General features: G+C 38.8%; 1 protein-coding gene across 1 annotated transcript in view; it reads right to left on the reverse strand.

Moving 5' to 3' along the window:
- ARFGEF2 (ADP ribosylation factor guanine nucleotide exchange factor 2) overlaps positions 1 to 21,643 on the reverse strand; it is a 2,483,667-nt gene that overhangs the window by 1,505,834 nt on the left and 956,190 nt on the right. Inside the window, exon 15 of the mRNA XM_044089932.1 lies at positions 18,571 to 18,682. Coding sequence (XP_043945867.1) covers positions 18,571 to 18,682 — 112 coding nt within the window. The remainder of the gene's footprint in view (positions 1 to 18,570; positions 18,683 to 21,643) is intronic.

Genomic DNA, 21,643 nt, shown 5'->3' on the forward strand with positions numbered 1-21,643 from the left:
CATGGAACCCTAATGAATACATGAAATTAGTGCATTCTTCTTACAAATCAAAGAATAGAGAAGTAATGATATTATGGAAAAAAATATTATTAATCCCAAAATTATCTACAAATATACAGATAAGGATGGTCTCATGGCTCTTATAATATTGAAATTTAACAATAGGATATGGACATTAGTCAATTTATGCTGGTTTCCTGGCACGGGGATAGGGTCTACAAAAAAAAAACATTTAGACCTTATCACTAATAAATAAAAAGGCACTCTAATAGGAGGGGATTTTAATTGCACTCTAGACAGTTGTGACACTTCAAATAAGAGACCCATTTGTCTATCCTCCACCGCAAAACTTCTTAAAAAATGTACTGAAACCTTTAACTTAACTGATACCTTTAAAGAAGTTAATTCATTAATATTCTTTCATCAAGATAACAGATATGCCACTCAAACCTGAATAGACAAAATATTTATTTCTCATGACTTTAATGTGAAAATTTCCTTTTTTTCTATACCTCTTTGCCCGTTATCTGACCACAATTCTTTGGTTCTTAAATTTCAGAAAGACTTTAAATCATTATTCTTTACAACAAGAATGCCTTCTTATATCACAAAAGTTAAAGAATTTAAACCCTGGTTTCTTTTGGAGCTTCATTTTTTAGACACTAATTATACTTCAGAGAAAAACATAGAAATGATATGGGACTCATTAAAAGTCTATACATACAGTAAAACCCTTACTTGGTTTAAAAAAATGAAGGAATGGGAATCAGAATTACAAAACATACAATCTCAACTTTCAACAATTAAATCCATTAAGATACAATACTCCTCTAATATTAACAAAAAAATATCAGAGTTAAATAGAGAATACAATGAAATTTTAACTCACAAGTCTAATCTGGCTTTAGACAGACTAAAAATAATCTCATACGCTAATTCACCTAAACATACGCACAATCTTTCAGTGAAGGTTAAAATGCATGCTAAAGCTAATAATATTCATGTAGAAGGGGGAAAAAGAAAGTCTCTGATATAGTTGATATTCTCAATGCATTTAAATATCATTACAATGAACATTATAAAACTGGCAACTCTCAAATTAATTACTTGAATGTGGATGTAATCTCTTCTAAACTTAAAAAAAATTCTCAAAAAACTAAAGACAGATCTTCAAAAACCATTACCATATAAGGAAGTTGCGGATAAGATTAAAGACAGTAAGCCTAATAAAGCCCCAGGAATTGATGGCATAATTATAGAGATGCATAAACGTTTTCCTAATCCCATAATTGCCTTGTTACACAGACCCTTTATTGAAATTAAAACTCAATACATAATTCCTCTTTCTTGGAGATACTAATTACTCCTATGATAAAAAGGAAATAAACATCCCAAATATTGTAATTCTTACAAACCAATATCATTACTAAATAGTGATTATAAAATATTAATGTCCATTCTGGTTAACGGAATAAAAATTCCATTGGTAAATATAATAAATAAAGATCAAACTTGTTTTCTACATAATAGACATACACATAACAATATTAAAAGGAGGGTCTATATCATGTTGATGAACTTTTAAAAGTTTGAACACCATACGGTCGACGCTATATGGTCAAACTTTAAAAGTTTGAAAATATAGTAATAAAAAAAAAAAAAAAAGCACAAAAAACTTACCTGAAGGTTGTAAGCAGGGGGGCAAGCCCCTATCCACCCCCACGTGGGGGGCTGCATTCCCCACACCCCCCACTACTTAAATATACCAACTCTGAGATCGCACTACATTGCAGGAAAGGGAAAGCTTCCCTTACAGAAATCTCCACGGAAACATTTGAAGTTTTATAAGTTTGAAAATACGGTTTCAACCATACGACGTTCAAACTTGTAAAAGTTTGACAACGTGAATGGGACCCCCCTTAAAAGGATATTAACTCTTACTGAATTTTTAAACAGGGAAACCAAGAAGCATTAATAATCAGATTACCTTTTGATTCTTTAAAATGTGATTATTATTTCCTCTCTATCTGATTTTCCTCCTCCCTTTATAGCACTTATAATAAACATTTATAAAAATAATTTAGCATATGTTAAACTAGGCCCATTTACATTGGAATCCATTCTTCTTACCAAAGGCATTAAACAAGGTTGCCCCATGTCACCCATTTTGTTTGCATTAACTATTGAGATATTTGTTATTTTAATAAGAAACAGCCCTAAAATAAAAGGTGTAGACGTGTATGACCAATACAATTCTAAAATAATGCTGTTTGCTGATGATGTCCTTCTTACATCACCCAATTCAAGAATGACTTTAAAGGAATTAGACTCATTAATTGAGAGGTTTTATATAATGTCTGGTCTTTATTTTAATAAATCAAAATCAAATTTTTTATTACTGAATAAAAAGAAAGAAATTCAAGTAAATAAGAATTATATTACAGGTAAGCAAACAACTTCTTTAAATTATCTAGTCATCATCTTGTGTGATAACATAGAAGAGACATTAGATGTTAATTATGACAAATATAATTAAAATGTATCTGGAAAAAGTGGAACAAAATGTTTATGACCTTTGAGTTTAGACTGCAATTGATAAAGATGGTTTTATTTCCTAATATCCTAGATGTAGTCCAAGCTATTCCTATGCTACCTAAAAGACATTTTTTCAGAGAGATTGACTCTCTCATTAAAATTTTTATGGTTTTCTAAAAGAGGGTCGCTTATACACATCATATTAGATGTTGGGAACAAGGAGTTCTCAATTTTTTGGATACTGAAACTTATATAAAAGTGTCCATACTCAAAACAATTACAGATTGGTTAAATTCTAATTACTCCTCTAATTGAAAATTGTTGCATTCTGTTATTGTATCAAATGAGTATTCTATATCAAAGAACTTTTAGTTAACTGACCAATCTAATAAGTTATGGTATTTGTTATGTATTCTCATACAATATAATACTTCAAGTCCTACTAATTTGAATTTAACTAAACATACTTTCAATACTTTTAGGAACTTTCTTAATGCAAACATAGATATAAAACTCTGGTTTGATTTATTAATTCCATTTAGCATTACAAAAAATGTTTTTGACAAGGTGCTTATAAATAGCCTAGTTTCTTGGGAATCTAAAAAATTATTTGCTGGCAACAATGTATGACAGATCAAAAGTTTCTAAATATTCAACATACAATGACATATTATGGACTGACATCTAATGACTGGTTATTACTTCAAAATGTTTTAACATATTCTCAAGACCTATGTATAATAATTAACAATTCTTCCTTTAACATTAGCCCAGAATTTATACATTTTTTTATTTGAACTTATATATAACCATAATATGGACAATATAATTTCAAATCTATATAAAACATTAATAACTTATAAATCAATACCGAGACAAAGTTACTGGCAATATATTACTAAAGGGCATTCTTTATATTTATCATAAGAAAGTAAAACTAACATCCTACTTTCTGTAAAGTTAACATCAAGTATTGGAGAATATTTAATTGGAAGTTTCTGCATAGAGCTTTTCTGATACCTGATAAACTTGCCAAGTTTAATTTATCCAGAAATGTGACTTGGAGATGTCAACAGTTTTGTAAAGCCGACTGGCTACATATTTTTATGACTGTACTGCTATAAAATCTTTTTTAGAGTGATATCAGCAATTTCTCGCAGGCTATATTTACAGATTCGTTTGATTTAACCAAAGCTCTAATTTTTTAAATGTTAATGAAGGACATTACCTGAACAAAAGAAATCTATTATAGTCAATATTAGCAATCATCAGGAAATGTATAACCAGGAAGTGGTATTAAAATATTGCTCCTTCCTTTGAAGGATTTTTATCCTTGTGAAGAAAATGGCTTTGATACAAATTAAAATCAAAGAATTCAGAATTTATCCAAAGCAAATGATAAATAATCCATGGAGTAAATTTTTATCTCTGATTGATACCTTGCAAACGGACTCAGTCTCTCTCTCTAAGTATATGTTGTTTTGTATCAAATTAATGTTGCTGAATTCCACTGGTCTCTTTTGATTCATTTCAGGCTGAATGTAAATATTGTAAACAGTTACTCGAATTTGGAAATTTTAGTTTAGATTCTATCAGTTTTATGTTTTTGAAAATAAAATTAAGTAAAAAAAAAAAACACTCCCTCACAAAGGTCAGAGAATCCTCAGCCCAATTTTCATTCTTTGGTTGGAAGCAATATGTACAGTAACTTTATGATGACCAACCTCATTCTCATTCTGTGCGAATGACCAATAAAACAAGGGATATTACCTTATAATTCCATATGTTCCTGCCACTGCAACAAGCCTGGCTAACTCTCATCAAGAATGTGAAAAATCTATTAATCAGATTACTGTTGAACTTACCCCTGACTGTCACCAGGGAGTAACTCTAACCTGTTGAACTTGTCTATTCATGTTTGCTTACGTATTCTTTGTCTATACCATATCTGTAATATGTTTTTATTGTATCTGCTTACCTTGGAGCTTTTCTCCTCGGGGCCTCCACTGAAAATGGACATGTATCCAGTCGGACTATCCCGGTCAACAAATGTAAAATAAAAATAAAATAAAATATATAATATGGTCAATATACTTTTATTTCTCTCATTCCCAGCAGCCCAAGATCATAATATTACATTAACTTTAACATGTTTCTTTCCAGCTTTTATTACCTGGTTACAGTGGAAAAGTCTAGATGCATTGCAAATAAGAAAAAGCACTTTCTTAGTTTAGTATCACTATCATATATACAAATTACTAATAAAATTCCTACCACCTCTCACTTGATGTACCCCTGACTACATACTATACAGACTTACTTTACAATATGACATGTACTTTACATCACAAACATTTTATACAAATACTAGTAACAAACATTTTCAACTTCCAGTTACTTCTTCAGTACATTCAGTGTCCTTGTAAACATTAATGATGCAAAATGAGATTTAAGCTTTACAGCTCTCCCACTGGTTTAACATGATTAACAAAATTCCAGTCTTTTTCAGTCCCTTTAAGGGGGCATTTGTCTAGTATGCAAAAAGCACAACTGCACAGGCTATTACTCCACAATGATAAGTTGTAGTGCACTGAGCATGCTGGAGCCCTGCTGCACTAAACAGATTTTGTCTACATATTGCATTTTACTTATAACACCATGATGGTTAATTTCATACTCCTGGCATGGAATTACCAGTTGCAACAATAGTTCTCTGCTTGGGTTGGAAACAGTGGCATTGACAAAAAGGCAGGATTTTGAGCTGTATGTGGCAGAGTTAAAGATGTTAAGATTTGCACTGGGTGTGACGAGGTTGGACAGGATTAGGAATAAGTATATTAGAGGGTCAGCCCAGGTTGGAAGGTATGGAGACAAAGTCAGAGAGGCAAGATTATGTTGGTTTGGACATGTGCTGAGGAGGGATGCTGAGTATATTGGGAAAATGATGCTAAGGATGAAGCTACCAGGTAACAGGAAAAGAGGAAGGCCTAAGATAAGGTTTATGGATGTGGTAAGAGAGGACATGCAGGTGGTTGGTGTGACAGAGCAAGATGCAGAGGACAGGAAGAAATGGAAACAGGTGATCCACTGTGGCGACCCCTAACGGGAACAGACAAAAGAAGATGATGATGAACAATAGTTCTCTGCTTCATTTGCCGGTTTTTTTTTTCTGGGCTCCTTCAAGTTAAAACTAAATGTTGTACTCGCATGCTCAAGTGGTAAAGCTGATGTCTCTTTCGACTTAATCTTTGCAGTAGTACACTAGTTAGGTAGTAACCGATACTGTATCATGCACTGGTCAATGCCAACACAGGTTGCAGTTTGCTCTGTCCTCTGGTACTGCCAATCAACTCTCTTCAGGAACTCCGATGCAGTGTAGGAACTGTTTCATGCTTACTGACAATCACTTGCTTATCACTTATATTACTACTTATGATTGGTGTAAATATTTGTTGACCCTGCAGACTAACTTTTCACATAATACACATCAGTAAGATGTTTAACACTACACTGCAGACACCTAACAACAAACCCAGTTTTGCTGAGGCTGTTAAGAAATCATTACCTAAGCCACTAAGACCTTATCTGAACAAACCATAGCCATATAACACAACTCATTCTAACACATCTTCACTTTCCTCTTCACCCAGGAGTAAACGGAGTCATCCTGACCGCATGCTTACGCCCATGTAAACTCCTGAGGCTGTAACCACACATAGTGTTGTATTTGTGATAAAAGACTCAAAATTAGGTACACTGGTGCTCCACCCACCAGAATGTGCAGGGGCAGGGTCACTGTCAGCTGTCTCTCTGGCACTAGAATTCACAAACTAACCAGAACCCCATTATACCCCCTTCACCTTAAAAGCAAGTACTCTCATCTCCAATGTTGAGATGAATGATAGCTGATGCTTTACTATGCTGGAAATGCAGAGAGAGGTATATTTGAGTTCTAGACATGTGCCTTGAGCAGCATATTGTTTTCTCCAAGAATGAAGCCAAAATTTCAAACTAAAATAATTGATTTCAGCACTTCGCTGGTGTCATTCTAAGTGGATCCCATTCATGTCAGCATAGGAGGTAATGAATGACAATACATCCTTCACCTCTTTCCTCAGGGCTTTGAAACCCCCCCCCCCCCGAATAATTTTTCTTCCCCCACAGTGACTTTTTCTTTTTAAAGCAAAGGTCGCTTGTTATACATTCCACTAGAAAAATGTAATCCAGTCTACAATAAGGTGGCTCAATGTCAGGGGCTTTGACAATAAATTCCCTGATTTGGAGGCTTTAATGATGCTCAGGCACAGTCAGATACATGCATTGTTACAGAAACTTGTTTTCAACATTCTCATAACACCTACTCAGTTACAGTGCAGTGCCTATCACACTTTCAGACATTTTGGGTTAGCAAAGGTATAAATGTTATCTGTTCAAATACTAACCAGCTAAATACTTCAACATTCTGGATTTGAGCTCCTGACAATTTGGTTACATTAGTTAAAAGTCAATTATCACAACCACTGCCAGCTACACACCCACTTCAATGTCATCTGTGGACCACATTATCATTACTTTGACCAGCTGTACTGTATACCTATTAGTGTAAAAAACCTCATACTAGAGGACTTCAAATACATATCCATCAACTGGGTATCTTGCACAACTACCAAAAAATCTGCCCAGTTACTTTGTAGATTTCATTAATACCGTATACATGCCCTGTCCTTACAAGTGTTTTCTTTGTCTGCACGCCTACTTATGTTATCCCTCTCCATCTTTCCCTCCCCCTCAGGACATCACACTACGGTTCCACTACTTGCACTCAATTGGTCTCTTCATTCTGCAAGGAGGGGGGGTGGGCATTTCTATAGGTGAGAACCTCATGGCCCTCTCATTTCTGCTGGGGAAACCATGTCAGCCCATGTGCTCTCCAATGGATAATATCATGTGGCAGGGAGTATGCTAACTTGTTGATCCTGTGAAGCAGCCTAATCTCTCCCCAGTCACAGCACCCCTCTCTCAGTGGTGGCACACAACTGCTGCCCTCCAAGGAGGAATTTGGTCACAGCTGGAATTTCACCATAGCAGCACTAACTCCCTAGGCCTCTACTCCATGAGTGAAATATACACTGCTCCCGCTAGGTGTCACTCAAATGCTAGGGCCTGAGCCACATTCCTTCTCTCAGGGCAATTGAGCTTATAGAGGATGTTCACTTCCACCCTCTCAGGCCAGATCCTAAAGGCACTTGAGCAGTTAACTAAACTCAATTCACCCAATGCATAGTCAAGATCTGATTTCTCTCTACACCACAGAACTGGTAACATTATTCTTCTCCTTGAACAAATCTGACCACTAAAGTTGTCATCTGGTCCCTCAAACAGCAAAGTGCCAACAAATTCAAATATATTCTGGGACTACTCCAACGCCAACTTTATACCCTACATGAATACTTTAAGAATTTAAAAAGTGCTTTGCCCCTTGATGATCCTGTCTCTAAAGACACCATAATTACCCATGATTTTTACAGCCAACTCTACCAGTGTGTATGTAAAAAATCCTTTTGGTGGAACTCTCAGATAAAGAAATGCTTTATTTATTTTACATTTGTTGACTGGGCTAGTCTAACTGGATATATGTCCATTTTCAGTAGAGGCCCGGGGAGAAAAGCTCCAAGATCACAATTCAAAGAAATTAACAGGTAAATACAATTTAGCACATAATAACATATAATTCCACAAGTAAATCATAAACCATTCACATACATATAACAAATAATAAGTAATAAATCACTACAAACATAGGTAGTATTTACAAGAATAAACTTCTCTTTGTTATTCAGGAAACTGGATATAGTAAAAAGAGGTAGTGTATAAGCAGCAGCTCGTAATAAAAGGAGAAGTTAGTCTGGGTTAATACAGGGGCATAGCCAGTGTGTTCTAAGATACAATTTTAGTTTAGATTTGAAAAGTGATATGAGGATAGTGATATTAGTTCACTGGGGAGTAGGTTCCAGTTGTGCCCGACAGTACTGGAGAATAGAGGGTCTCCAGCCAGGTTGTTGGATTTACATCTTGTAACAAGTAGTTTATTTGGAGAGAGTAAGGTGTTAGGATTTTTATAGGGGGTAATGAGGGTTGAAAGTATTGGAGTATTACTAGGTTGGTAAAGGGTCTTGTGGACAATGGTAAGTTGGTGAAATTTTACTTGATTTTGTAACTCAAGCCATCCTAGCTGCTTTACATTATAACAGTGGTGGGTTCTAAATGGATTGCCAGTGGCAAATCTGGCAATGTTGTTGTAGGAGGTTTCAAGTTTGCTGAGGTTATTTTTGGACAGCTTAGTATATGTTAGTGAGGCATAGAGGAATGTAGACATTAGATGGGTATGGGCAATAGTTATTCTGGCTGCTGGAGTAAGGAATGGTTTGATCCTATAGAGGGAGCCCAGTTTTCTATTTACAGTTTTTATAGTGTTGTTGATGGAGTGTCAAAGTTAAGACTGTTATCAATTGTTATTCCACGGAGTTTTGTAGTTGGATCAGGAGATATGAGTGTACCATTGTTAGATGTGACAGTAAAATCTACTATGGAGGACTTCCGGGTAGGAGTAAAGATCAAGAGTTTTGTTTTTTTGGGGTTCAATAGGAGGCATCTCCGAGTAAACCAGTGTTCTACTGCATTAAATACCTTTTGAGTTAGGGACTGTAGTTCAGATGGTGAGGAGGCTGAGCATATTAGTGTGGAATCGTCTGTATATTGAATACAAGTAGCAAGGGGAATTACTGAGTGAAGACCGTTAATAAAAACTGAGAACAACAAAGGTCCTAATATGGATCCTTGGGGGACACCAAGGGTAATGGGGAGGTGGGTAGATAGGTTATTATCCCATAGCACAGCCTGCTTTCTATTGACCAGGTAAGAATGGAACCATTTTATAGTCAGTGCATCTAGTGAAAGGGATTTAAAGATATTTAAAAGTATCTGATGGTTGACCATATCAAATGCTTTTGAAAGGTCAATAAAGAGTGCAGAGGAAAGCATATTGTTGTTACGTTTTTTATTAATGCAGTCAGAAAAGGATAAGAGGGCAGTGGTAGTACTGTGGAATGGCCTAAATCCATGTTGACATTTAGAAAGCAAGTTATTTTGGATAAGGTGGTCGAGGAGTTGTCTATGGATGCATTTTTCCATTATTTTTGCTAGAGGAGAAAGTAAGGCTATGGGGCGAGAGTGAGACAATTCGTTGGAGTTACCACCTTTATGCAGGGGGATAACGTGAGAGATTTTCCAAATAGTTGGGATGTTGCCTTTGATTATGGTTCTGTTAATCAGGATGGAAATGGGATAGGCTATGGATTTGGCTGCTATTTGCAGATATTGAGCAGGTAGTTGGTCAGCTGATGGGGTAGTTAGTTTAAGTTTTTGGATAAGGGTGAGAATGTGTGATGTTGGGACTGGTTGCAAGTGAAATGGAGGGAGTGGGCTAGTGCTTGAGGTTAGCAAAGTTAACCTGTCAGGTGTTAGCTGACTGGCAAGAGTTTGAATGACTTCTGTGAAAAAGGTATTGAAGGTATTGGCAGTTTGCTTGGGATTCTCATGATCAGTGCCCTGTGGGGTCGGTGTAATGGAATGACCTGGGTGAAGAAGTTTGTTAATGGTTGACCAAAACTTTTGTGGTTTATTTTGGTGGATTTTCTGGAGTTCTAAGTAAAAGTTTCTTTTATCTGAGAGTATAGCTTTTTTTGTGTTATTTCTCAACTGTCTAAATTTCTGCTGATCTAAGGGTTTTTTTGTAGTTTGCCATTTGGCCCAGCATTTATTTTTAAGTAGGATTTTGTGCCTGGTTCTTTAGTAAGCCATGGGGCTAGTTTAGTCCTAATTCTGATAGAGCGGGTTGGTGCATGGTAGACTAGAATGGCAAGGAATTTAGAAATGAAGTAATTTGCAGCTTCCTCTAGTGGGAGGTATTTTAAGGGTGACCAATCACATGCCCTAAGTTCACTTTGGAAGCCATCTGGATTAAAGTTTTTATTTGTCCGAGTTGTTCTCAGTGTGGGTGGGAAGGGTACATTGATCTTATGCCTGATGATATAGGTAAGTAAGTGGTCACTCAAATCATCAGGGAGGGTCCCTACATCATATGGTTGGTGACGGTTATTTGTAAGAATCCAATCTAAGATCGTTTCTTTTTTATTGGGTTTTGGGCTTTAAAAGGAGTAAATTATGTACTTTGTGTAAAACATTTTACAATCATTCATGAGACGAATAAGCAAGTCTGTACAAATCTTAAATGAATGATTAGGAACAGTAAAGCTGAATATAACTTGAAGGTAGCTAACTCTATGAATTATAATCGGAAAGCATTTTTCAACTATATTAGCAGTATAAAAAGTAATGCTAATGCACCAAAACTGAAACGAATGACACATTGAAATGAATGACACAATCTACTGTTATAGTGAAAGCAGAGCAGAAATCTTGGCTGACAAATATACCTTAACATGTTTCCCTTTTTCCTACCCAAATGGCCCTTCCCCTTAACTTTTTAACATTGATTCTTCCATTACCACTATGGACCAGGTTCTGGAAGCCAACACCAAAACTAAAAACAACAGCTTCTAGGGCAAGGATAATGTAAGTCTGCCTTCAGTCTCAGTATCTTCACAAAGTATATGCCTGAACTCTGGAGAACAGCAGCTATGGTACCCCTACATAAAAGCAGTGTTGTAAATTTCCTTGGAAGCTATTATCACATTAGCTTCACCGGCATTTTCTGTAATATCATGGAGCAGAGCTTAGTCAATTTTAACAACAAATCTAGTAACTTCCAAACACCTAAACCTAGTCAGCATAATTTTACAAGGACAGATCTTGGTTACTTGACCTGGATAACCTTTTTGAGAAGGTGACACATGCTCAGATGGGTGTCACTCTGTCCATGATTTTCCCGGGCAGGGAATGTTGATAGACATACCAGCTTGAACAGTAACTCCCTGAATCACTTGATGGATTGCTAGCTGGCTCTCAGAGTACATATAAGATGAGAGTTAACAGTATTTTACATTCTAAGACATTAGTCACTAGAAGTCTCTCGAGGCTCTGTGAAAAGTTCCCTTTTCTTTGGCATGTACTTTCATGTAAAGGCAAATGTCCAAGGTTTGTGGCTGACCAAGTTTGTGGATGAATACAAACTGTGTACCATTACTGACCCCACACCACCATCACATCACCACACAAGTACAGACTCATTCTCCAAAAAGCACTAGCTAGAAGTCAGCATCTGGGGTTCTAACCCTGGACTTAAGAATTTATGCAAAAAAGTGTAGTGCAGTCATATATATGAAACAAGTATTTTCCACTGATTTTCAAATAAAACAGAATCCCACTTAAAGTCAGTACAGTCATCAGAGATAGTACAGTTGTGTACACTTACCATAAATGTAGATGTTCAAGTGTATTCACTGTTGCAGTCATTACATTTGGGTAATCTGCTGGCAGGTTGCCCTCAGTCGGCTTGAATTCCAAAGTCTTGGGTCCTGCGTCAGTTGCTGTCTTCTCTTCCATGACGTCAGGGGTATAAAACATACAGCCGACGCCATTTTCTTTAGTTTTTCTTGTCCCAGATGTCAGGTGCCCCCAAAAAGGTAGCATAAATATATAAAAATATATACATATACATGCATCAATATAAACTTTACCTTTACCTACAAGCAAAAATATATAAAAATATATACATATACATGCATCAATATAAACTTTACCTTCATCTACAAGCAAATACACCACATAGGTTGTAGAAGATAGAGAAGGAAAGATAAACTCCAGAATGACTGGGGGATGGCGGGCGGATAACCGGGACTGTAACAGTGAATACAGTCGAACATCTACATTTATGGTAAGTGTACACAACTGTACTATGTTCTTCACTGTTGCAGTCATTACAGTTGGGTAGAATCCCAAAGCTATGGTTGGGAGGCTGGAGCTAAACAGCATTAGGTGCGGCTATAAGGCCCTGCAGAACTGCAGTGGCAAATCCTGCCCTGGACTTAGAGAGGCAAATGATAATGCTATGTAAAGGTGTGAAGAGAACTCCAAGTAGCAGCCTCTAGAATGTCTTTGGTTGGTACTCCTCTGAGAAAGGCTGCTGAAGTAGCTGCAGCTCTAGTGGAATGAGACCTAATGCCCTTGGGCACAGGTTTACCATGGTGTAAGTAGCAGAAACGGATGCAGTGGCTTATCCACTTTGAAACTGTCTGCTTTGAAATAGCCTTTCCTTCTGATCCTGCAGCATATGTCACTAGTAACTGCTCAGTTTTTCTTAGAGCTTTAGTCCTGCTCAAGTAGAATCTTAGCTGTCTGTGTACGTCCAAGGAATGCAGAATTCTCTCCCCCTTGTTCTGCGGATTTGGATAAAAGGTTGGCAGATAAATTGTTTGGTTAAGAGCCACACTGGAAACCACCTTAGGCATAAATGTAGGATTTGTCCTCAGAGACACCCTGTCTGGGTAAAATATGATAAAAGGCTCTACAGCCAAGAGGGCCTGTAGCTCTGAAAGTCTTCTTGCTGAAGTAACTGCTAGTAGCAGAGCTGTTTTCCATGACAAGAACTTTATATCAGCGGTAGCAGCTGGTTCAAATGGAGGCAGGGTGAGCTTTTCCAATGCATAATTGAGGTCCATGCAGGTAATGGTGATCTTCTAGGGGGCCTTAAAATTTTGGCTCTTCTAAGATACTGCTTTAGTAAAGGATGAGAAAAGATTGGTGGCTCTGTATTGTAATGAGCCAAAATGGCAGAGGCATGGATTTTAATTGAAGAGAAAGGTAGGCCTTTGTTAAGCATCTCAGTTAGGTATTGTAATATCTGAGGAATATTTGGTTCTGCTGTATCAGTTCCTTATGCTTGATTCCAAGCACAGAATCTCTTCCATTTATCAGCATAAGATTTTCTAGTACTAGGCCTTCTGGCTTCCAAAATGACATCCATCACAGCTTTGTTTGTATAACTACATGATCAGCCATGCTGCCAGGTTCAGTGTCTGGAGTTGATTGCGCAGGATCTGATTGTTTTGCTTTGACAGTAGTTGAGGTCTTTGAGGTAAGGTCCAAGCTGGGTAGTGAGACAAGTTCCTTAGGACTTGGTACCAGTACTGGCGGGGCCAGTCTATGGCAATTAGTATCATCTTTGGTTTCTCTTATCTGACTTTTAGGAGGACCTTGGGAAGAAGAGGCAGAGGAGGAAAGGTGTAAACAGATAGGTTTTTCCAACTGAAGGATAGGGCGTCCACTTTCCATGCTTGTCTGTGATAAGTCCTTGTGCAGAATCTTTTCAATTGATAATTCTGAGGAGAGGCAAATAGATCTATGTCTGGGCACCCCCATTTCTCTGTTATCATGCTGAAGACTTGTGGATTTAGTTTCCACTCGTGAGAGTCCATAAGGTTTCTGCTTAAATCGTCTGCCAGAGTATTTTGCTTTCCTGGCAGGAATTAAGCTTGGAGATGTATTTGGTAGGTCAAAGCTGTGTCCCACAGTGCCATGGCTAATCTGCAAAGGGGGTATGAGTGTGTGCCCCCTTGACTGTTTATATACCACATGACTGTGGTGTTGCCCATCTTTATCAGTAGTTGTCCTGGATGAAGTAAGTCCTTGAAGGCTGTTAGGGCATTTTGAACAGCTAGCATCTCTTTCTGGTTGATATGTAGATGCATTTGTTTTGGGGTCCATATGCCCCAAATGCATTTTCCTGCCATGTGGGCCCCCCAGGCATAATCTGATGCATCTGTTGTTAAGGTTTGGCTGGCATGGGGTAGAGTGAAGGCTGTCCCATGTTCTGGTGATATGCCTTTGCCCACCATAAAAACTCCTGCTGTAGGCAGGGTATGAGAGGAATCGTAGTTTCCAGACTCTGCGAATGATGACTCCATCATGACTAAACTTTTTAGGTACCATTGAGGTTTCCTCATATGCAGTCTCGCATATGGAATCAGTAGGATGCAGGATGCCATGAAGCCCAAAGCCTGCAGAATTTGTCTTGCAGATAACTGGGTTTTTGATGCCATCAGTTTGAAGTAAGTAGTCAGTTGCCTTTGCTTGTCTGGCATGAGGTAAGCCACCCGGGCAGTTGTATTCAAGCTTGCACCCAGGAATGTTATCTTTTGAGAGGTTACCAGTTGTGATTTCTTTTCATTTATTGTGTACCCTAGGCATGTTAGAAGCCTTTTCACAAACGCCAGGTGTTGAAGAAGAATGTCTTATCTCTCTGCTTGAATGAAACAGTCGCCCAAGTAAGGATATACTTGTATACTTTTTTATCTGCAAAATGCAATTACTGGTGCCAGGCACTTTGTGAAGACCCTGGGCACAGTAGATAAGCCAAAGGGCAGTGCAGAGAATTGGTAATGCATTAAGCCAGCCTTGAATCTGAGGTATCTTCTGCATGATTGTCTTATTGGGACATGCAGGTATGCCTCTTTTAGGTTTAATGTCACCAGCCAAGCATTCTTGCCCAGCATGGGCAGAAGCTGCTGCAAAGTCAGCATTTTGAATTTTGGAATGTCCAGGTATGTGTTAAAAATTTTTAAATCCAGTATTGGCCGCCAGGCCTTGCCCTTTCTGGGTACCAAGAACAGTCGAGTAAAAACCTTGTCCTTTTTCCTGTTCTGGTACTGGCTGAATGGCCCCCATATCCATGAGGGACGTAACCTGTTTCTGTGCCTCTGCCCATTGATTTCTGGGCAGATCTGGCCAACCGTTTGCTTTTGGCAGTGTGTGGAAATTAATCTGTATCCCTGTGATACTATGTTTAGTACCCACTTGGTCCTGGGTTATTAACTGCCAATTTTGAGCAAAAAGTGCTAATTTTCCCCCTAGGGGTACAGCCAAAAGTTAAGTGCTTGGTGTAGGCAGAGGGAAGTCATTGGGACTGTTTTCTGTAGGTTTGCACTTTATCTCCAGATATGGAGGTAGAAGCGCCCCATTGCTTTAACCTGTATGAATCTTGCGCCTGGTATCTGGAACCCTTAGGGCGTCCGGATTTGCCCCTTTGAGCTCTGTCTGACACAGGAAAGGACCAATTCTTTGTAGGCCAGTGTCTACTGAATCTTGGTGGCTGCACTTGTAAAAAGTCTTTAACAGTTTGCATAGACTTAGCTTTGCCTTCCATTTTCTTTAAAACCTCTTCTGCCTTAATGCCAAACAGAGTATCATGCTGTAAAAGTGCATCTAGCAATTTAGCTTTAACATGATCAGGCAAATTGTGTTCCTTTAGCCAGGCATGCCTCCTAATCACAGATCCAGTAACTCTGGCCCTGCAGGAGGCCTCCAAGGAGTCAAAACCACATTGCAAAGTATGCTTTTCCAACCTGTTCAGCTGCATGCAATAATTCCTGCAATTCTTTATTTTCTGCACATTAAGAAATCAACATCACTTTCTGTTTCAGCAATCCCATAACATGTTGTTGATACTTAAGCATATGAAATTGACTGTTTAAGGCTCTGAATGCCAAGGTTGTAGATGTATAAACCTTTTTTCCCCATCTGTCCAGTGCCCTTGAATCTCTGTCAGAGGGGGGAAGGATTTTTTGCTGTTGAGGCCTTAACTCCCTTTGGACCCTGTGAAATAGTTTCAGGATCAGCAGCAGGGATTCTAAATAAAAATTTATGAGAGTCAGGGACCCTGTAATATCTGTCAGGCTTACTGGGAGCCGGAGGTAAGGAGTCAGGGGTCAAGCTTGACTCCGAAAACACATCATCCACAATGTCTAAAACAGGGTGAATGACTAAAGGCCTGTGCTGGGGGAGAAGAAGGAAATCCCTGAGCCTATTTCTTGATTCTGAGAAATCTTGACTCTCCCAGTGAAAATGCTCCCTCAAAGTATGCAAGGTTTCCCCAAATGAATAATCCTCAGGAGGAGAAGCAGACGGCATAGACTCCTCTGCATCGGAATCCTCATAGGGAGGTATAGATAATTCCTGATCATAAGTGGAATCAGAAGAAATAGAAACCTGATCTGAAGATTCATAATCAGTGTCTTGCCTAGGCCTCTTTTCTGGAGGGGGATGGGTACCCCTGATCAAGGTAATAAGGTCTTCAACAATTTTGATCATCTGTTTTTTAGGCATAGAGGCCTGTGCACATGGCTCATGCGTCAGTTGTTTAGTTTTAGAAGTTGCTTTTGTCTTTGGTTTTGCAGCTGTCGTTGGTTTGATATACAAATGTTGAGGCCTGAATACACCCTCAGAAGCCGGTGCCTGCTCAGCGGCTCCGGACTCATCCAAGGGAGATACATCTGCTGGTCCAATACCTTGAGTAACTTGCGGCATGCCGGACTCCACATGGGTGTCGGTACAGGCCTGCGACTCGAAGGTAGCAGGTATCAGGGGCTGCGAAAGCGCCTCACTGAGTACCGGCGAACCAGCGACTGGCTTAGGAGAAGCTTAGTCATTGGTTTTAATCTCGACTGCCTTTCTCTGTCCTTTTCTTTGTGTTTTTTATGTACTCCTGTAGTCAGATTGCTATCCGATGACATTTCTGGGTAGTTAAATCTGTTTCCAAAATACTTTGAGGCAGAAATATACCGACGCTTAATAGTGCGTTGGTTAAATCTAGCACAAAACCGACAGCCAGGTACGTTGTGATCAGGGCCTAGGCAAGGAATACAGTAAAAATGGAAATCCTTATGAGGTATTTGCTTCCCACAAGTAATACAATTATTTACTTTTTCTGACATCGGTAAAAAGCTAGAAAAAAGTTTCCCCAACGGGGTACTTAGCTTTAGTGAAGACTTCGGTTCTGAAATTCAAACTCGAATATTTCAGTAGTCGGCCGACCGGCACTTGTGAAATGCTTCTGCTTCAGGCACCGTGTGGCAAGAAAGACTAAAGAAAATGGCGTTGGCTGCATGTTTTATACCCCTGACAACCTGATGTCATGGAAGAGAAGACAGCAACTGACGCAGGACCCAAGACTTTGGAATTCAGGCCGAATGAGGGCAACCTGCCAGCAGATTACCCAAATGCAATGACTGCAACAGTAACACACGAAGAACATCTTGGCAATTTTACGGACAATTAATTGTCCTTTGATCATCAAGAACCAGTTACACTAAAGAAATCTTTTTTTTTCACTGCTCATTTAATTATTAAAGGTACATCCTCAAGATTCTATATTACTCTCTTATTACACAGATAACTGAACAAAGCTCTGACTGGTATGTATCTTACCAAACATGCATCCAACCTTGAAAGAACAAAACATCATGTCTTAACCAAGAGATGCAAAGGGCTAGGCTCCCCTGGCTATCCAGACAGCTTATAAAGTTTAAGGTTTTTTTTCCTCTCATACAGATTCCTATGGAAAGGAATCTATCTTGTCTTTCAACTTCAAGCTAGGAAAGACTCTTATTTTAGTATTTTAGAATACCTTGTTTTCAGAAACACTGGTAATGCTGAAAATAATCACTTCAAAACACTCAACCTACACTGTAAAGCAAATAAGATGCCTTAGAGAGACATTATTCATTATCCAAAAGATTCTCAACTTGTGGAATAAGTTTCCCTTGTGTCTTAAATGGTGCAACACCTGAGGCTACTTTAAGGTAGGTCTTGATGATTGGATGTGTTCACATAAACTTAACCTTGGGATTAGCAGTATGACCGTCATCAAGAATCATTAGTGATACTTCATGGGGTGCATGACCTGAGTATATGTGGTTGTTCAAACCTCCTGCCCATTACTAAACTGTGCACCTGTAAACGGAAATGATTTGCAATCTTTACCTTTCTCATCACATTTTAAAGGAAATTAAAATATAACCAACTACTCACTATTATCAGAAGTGCTACAGTATCATAGTGCATTCTTCCCAGGAATAACTACATTAAGTTTTCTCCTTAAACACAGACAGAGTAAAAGTAATACAAAATAAAGTAATGCGACAATTAGAGCACACTAAGCCTAACTATACGTGCAATATTTATGATGAACAGCAATCAAACAAGCAAAACACATGGCATTTCTAAAACAGCTCATCTTACAGAATCCAGGCGTTCCTCCTGTTGCAAAAACTGTGCAATTTCTTCAGCTGTTGTGCCGAGCATGCCTTGTTCTTGCAGATACTGTATACCTCGCTTTGGTTTTCGAGAAAATCTGTTTTCAAACAATCAAATTTATAGAGGTCAGAGTGAATCAGCAAGTGCAAAGGCTGTAAATCAGTCAGCAATCACAACAAACAATGACCACCATGCCTTCATGTAAAGCCTCTTAACTATCAACAATCTTGGTCAGCAGAGCCCAAAGACTATACTAGCAACAGGTTTTAGCTCCAAGTCAGGGTCACATATGGCTGCCCCATAACAATCAAGGGTAAGCAGTCCTGCAAGTGGCCTTTACAACAATGAACTGCTGGGAAAAATATTCTTTAATAACCTTATGCTTGTCTGACCATTCTAAGATGCAAAATATCAGGATCTAGAAATAAATGTGTTCCAATCTCTGGTTTCAAAGAGATGGATGAGAATGATTAAGAACTGCCTAAAGGATATTAATCAGTAAACTGAAATGCACTCAAAAAAAAGTGAGATGAATTATGAAGGCCACGTGCCACGAGGAAAATATATGAATATTTTTATATTACATTTGCTTAATGGCAGACAGAGATAATAAAATAATGCTATCTGCTCTTTTACTTGCCATACTATTCCATTCCCCTTAATCCTTTTTCCACATACTTGTGCTTTCTTGAATGTCTATGGCGATCCCTTCACCACCAGCCACTGAAGTATTCCATTCTACAATTCCATAACCTTCTCTGTGAAAAAGTATTTCCAAAGGTCCAGAGAGAGGTTAGCCCATACAATCCACTGCTTGTGTCCCTCCATCTCTCTCCATCAATTGTGTTCAGAAAGACCTCCCCATTCACATTTCCCTTGCATGATCTTGTGTACCAATATTATATTCCTTCTGGTCTCAGGTAAGAAGAGCTTCGACTCCACTAACATCTGCTCATATTCCTTCCCCTCCTTCCTATGGCTCTTTCGGTCGGCTTCTCTGTAGATTCCTTCAAATTTTCTAAAGTAATTTTCCTAATAAGATTCCAGAAATGAACAAAGTATTGAGAGCATTTAATTAGCAGAATTTTTCAAAGACCTGCATAGTGGAAGAATTCTTTCTATGCTTCTGAAATCTAGATCCCCTGGAGAAATATCCAAACATTTTCTTTGCTGCAACTATTGCTTTCTCTCTCTCCATTGCAGACATGAAAACTCCCACATCTTTTTCTTGTTCTGCTGCTATAATTTCCACTCCTCCTTCAGACACTTTATATCATCCTTGTTGTTGCATTTGTTAGCACTGAACCACAAATGTCACCTTTCAGCGACATGGTTCAGTCTTTCCAATCTTTTTCCAGACTGTTCATGCCACCCTACTACTGCATCTATCTTTGCATCATCAGAAAAGAAAATGTTGAACTTATTCTATATTCCCTTAGGTAAGTTTAAGGCAAACACACCGAATACAGGACATACCCATTCTGTACCCCATTAGGAACTTTCCTAATTAAGGACACTGTCTCACAACAATCCTATGTATATCCTACCACTCAACCACATCTCACAACAATCCTATGTATATCCTACCACTCAACCACACAGCCCTCTTGCTTCTAAGCCCTGGCATTATCCCAAACCGCTAGTTCTCCTATCATCATACTGTGTGGGACAAAATCAAAAGCCTTGACTAACTTCAAAAGACTTATGTACACTTGTTTTCCATGCCAGTTCACCTGGATAAAACTGGATCAGGATGGAATGATAGCTCCTTCTGACTATGAACTCATAGTTTCATAGTTTAGTACTAGGCTATCTGCCCTGGGGCATTTGTAAGCCTAGCCATAGTGATGTGGCTTTCGCCACCCCATGAAATGGTACAAAAATGTACAGAATAGATTTAGAATACTGTGCCTCTGTCTAGTAGTGACACAGTGAAGGTCCCCTTATATAATAGAATTAGTTTACTGTGCCCCTGTCTAGTAGTGACACAGATGTGACCCCTGGGGTAAACTTACGATCTCCCATCCACTCATCAAGATTTCTCTTGAAGAGAGTTAGTGAGGGGCTCTGCCTAACATGAACTGAGATTCTGTTCCAGAGCATGGGAAGCCTCTGGGTTATGAATCTATCCCTCCAGCATGTCCTATTCATACTTGTGCCGAGGTTTAAGTCTTTGGCTCTCGTGGTTCTGATGGATTTGGATTTTTTGAGGTGGAGCATGTCCATCAGATCCTGATTGGACATGGCCTTGTACGTCAGGCACAGATCACCTCTGAGCAGGCGGTATGCTACTGAATAGAGCTGGAGTTTCTTTAGTCTGGCAGAATAAGACATATGTTGGAGACCTTTGATCCTCTTGGTGAGGTACTTTTGTGGTCTCTCCAGCTGTTGCAAATGCCGGGTGAGGTACATACCAAATGGGGCATTGTACTCAATCATGGGTCTGATGAGGGAGGAGTATAGGGGTACAATGACATCCTTGGATCTGGATGTGAATCCCTTCATGATGAGGTGTGCAAGGTAGAATGTCTTTCTAACCACTTTGGCAACGTGGGTGTCAAATGAGAGGTCGCTGTTGACTTGGGTCCCTAGGTCTCCGATTACTTTTTCCGTACTCAGTGGGTGCTGTCTATGTGATAATTTGTGGGTACTTTGTTTTTCCCAAAGGGGATGACTATACATTTTTTGGCATTTAGTTTAAGGCCATGACTCCGGCACCAGTTATCCGTTTCTGTAAGGCCTTTTTGTAGGATGTATGTGTCCGCTGGTGTATCGACTATGGCGCCTAGTTTGCAGTTATCTGTGAACTTTGTCAGCCACAACCCTCCCATGTTTTCTTTAACACCTGAGAAATAAATGCCGAACAAGAGGGGTCCCAGGACAGATCCCTGTGGGACACCACTTGTGACTGGCTTTGAGTCTGACATTGCTCCAGCGATTTTAACTTTATGGGTTCTGTCCTTTAGCCAGTTTGCAACCCATCTAGTGACATAAGGGTTTACATTTAAGCTGTTGAGCTTATCTATGATGCCTGAGTGGGGTGTTGTGTCGAAGGCCT

This window comes from Protopterus annectens, chromosome 12.part0 (assembly GCF_019279795.1).
Source record: "Protopterus annectens isolate FY-2018-M chromosome 12.part0, PAN1.0, whole genome shotgun sequence".
Lineage (NCBI taxonomy): Eukaryota > Metazoa > Chordata > Ceratodontiformes > Protopteridae > Protopterus > Protopterus annectens.